Source organism: Penaeus monodon, chromosome 15, assembly GCF_015228065.2.
Source record: "Penaeus monodon isolate SGIC_2016 chromosome 15, NSTDA_Pmon_1, whole genome shotgun sequence".
In the NCBI taxonomy this organism is placed as follows: domain Eukaryota; kingdom Metazoa; phylum Arthropoda; class Malacostraca; order Decapoda; family Penaeidae; genus Penaeus; species Penaeus monodon.
Window position 1 is genome coordinate 47,116,397 of NC_051400.1, and position 1,881 is coordinate 47,118,277.

The 1,881-nt window shown below is 50.5% G+C and overlaps 1 protein-coding gene across 1 annotated transcript; it reads right to left on the reverse strand.

Annotated features, from left to right (window-relative positions):
• Nucleotides 1-135: 135 nt before the first annotated feature.
• On the reverse strand, nucleotides 136-1,854 carry LOC119582063 (perilipin-4-like). Its single transcript, XM_037930303.1, is given in 6 exon segments — nucleotides 136-553; nucleotides 677-753; nucleotides 865-995; nucleotides 1,125-1,510; nucleotides 1,513-1,663; nucleotides 1,775-1,854. Coding segments are annotated over 6 exon segments (924 nt in total). The 5' UTR covers nucleotides 1,781-1,854; the 3' UTR covers nucleotides 136-380.
• Between the last annotated feature and the right edge of the window lie 27 nt (nucleotides 1,855-1,881).

A 1,881-nucleotide genomic window follows, 5' to 3' on the forward strand; every position in this document is an offset into this window, starting at 1 on the left:
CGTTCAGATTTCCAAAGGCATGGCAGCTGCATGGAGCACCATGATCTATTAACAAAAATATCCTTCCCAGCTCATACAAGACAAGAATGAGGGTTAAGACCGTACACTACATTTGGAGTACGTATGATAGAAAAAATAATGGTGTAGAGGTTATAGTATTTTATTTTTTTAATTTCTTATAAATAAAGAAACATCTAAAATCACAAACGTTTACAGTTGTCAAAAAGTTGATTTTAGATTGCTTCCAATAAATAACGTCAATATTTTTTTTTTGGTAATTTTCTCTGTTATAAGTTCCAAATCTGTCAATTATGATAATTTTGTCAAACGGTCAGTAGACATAAGCCATTGCAAATCCGGCCATGACGTCACCACATTCCTCAGGGCGCGCAGGCGGAGGCGCTGAAGGCGAAGATCCCGGGGCGGCATCCGGCGACGGAGATAGTCACGGTGTCCGACGGGTGGTCGACCGTGGCGGTGACCAGCGTCTCTGTTTTGGTCTCGGTCACCACTGTAAACAGACCGAGGGGCGGCAGTGGTCCGAAGATGCGGCCTGGCGGGAGGAACAGTATGCGTTATAAAGGATATACTGCAGTCATGGGGGGGGGGGGATAAATCATGCTGTCCAAATAAGCCCAAATAAGAAGCCAGCTCGATTTTTTGCCCATCCACTTACCAGGGGTTTCCTCCAGAGAGTTATCGAAGGAAGGTTCAAGGAAATCTACTGCTCGAGCCTCGGGGCGGGCCTCGAATCTGCAATAAAGTTCGAGATTGCGGAATTATACCACCTGATGCAATGCACATCTACTAATTTTACATATAACAAACTGGAGTCACGCAAGTGTAAAGTGAGCAGGAACATACCTCGGAGCAACAGCCGTTGGGCCGAAGGTGACGAACCGCGGCTGAACCCTGGCGGCGCACGAGGGGATGTTGGCGTCGGCGACCGTGCAGGTGGCGACGGTGGTTAGCTCCATTTCCACTATCTGTTTTACCTGTCGACGTTAAGATAAAAGGTCAGGTGTTTGAATCATTTGAAGAGGCATGGGGTCCCGTCTGTGTTGCAGTATGATGCACTGTATAGCCTACGGATCGCAATTCCAATACAGAAATACTAGACTTACGGTCGTCGTTCTTGTGAAGAGGAAATTTGTGACTTCACTAATAACATGGCCTGGAAGCTCCGTGGCAACGCTGACTGCTGAACCAGCGACGTCTGTGGCAACTTCTATGGCACCTCCTACGAGGCTGGTGGCCACGTTTACAGCTCCTCCGGCTGCGCTGGTGGCAATATTCACAACTCCTCCCGCAACATCTGTGGCTATATTTACAGCTCCACCTGCGGCATCAGTGGCCAGATTGACAGCACCGCCCGCGGCATCGGTGGCCAGAACGACTGCACCGCCTGCTACGTTTGTTGCCAGATCTACAGCGCCGCCCGCTACATCAGTAACTAGATCTACGGCGCCACCTGCTGCGTCGGTTGCTAGGTCCACAGCGCCTCCGGCGCGTTTGTGGCAAGGCCGACGACGCCCCCCACTATGTCCGTGACGGCGCCGACCGCCTCGCCGACGAGGCTGTTGATGGGCTCCAGGATGGCCAACGGACGAGGCTCCAGAGCGACGGCGGAGGCAGTACCAACACACACGAGAAACAGAAACAGCTGGAAAGGTAACATGAATTGCAGAATTCACCCGTTATATGTAATAAAAAGAAAGTCTTTCCAACACGTGCATTGATTAAAAAAAGGAACTGACACGATATGAAAACGTACCTTCATGACTGATGAGAGATCTACAGGTTGACTGTGCCCTGCGTCCCCGCGCTGACCTTTTTATGCGTCTCCTTGGTCGGGGGGAGGAGCTTCGGCGGTGACCTGAG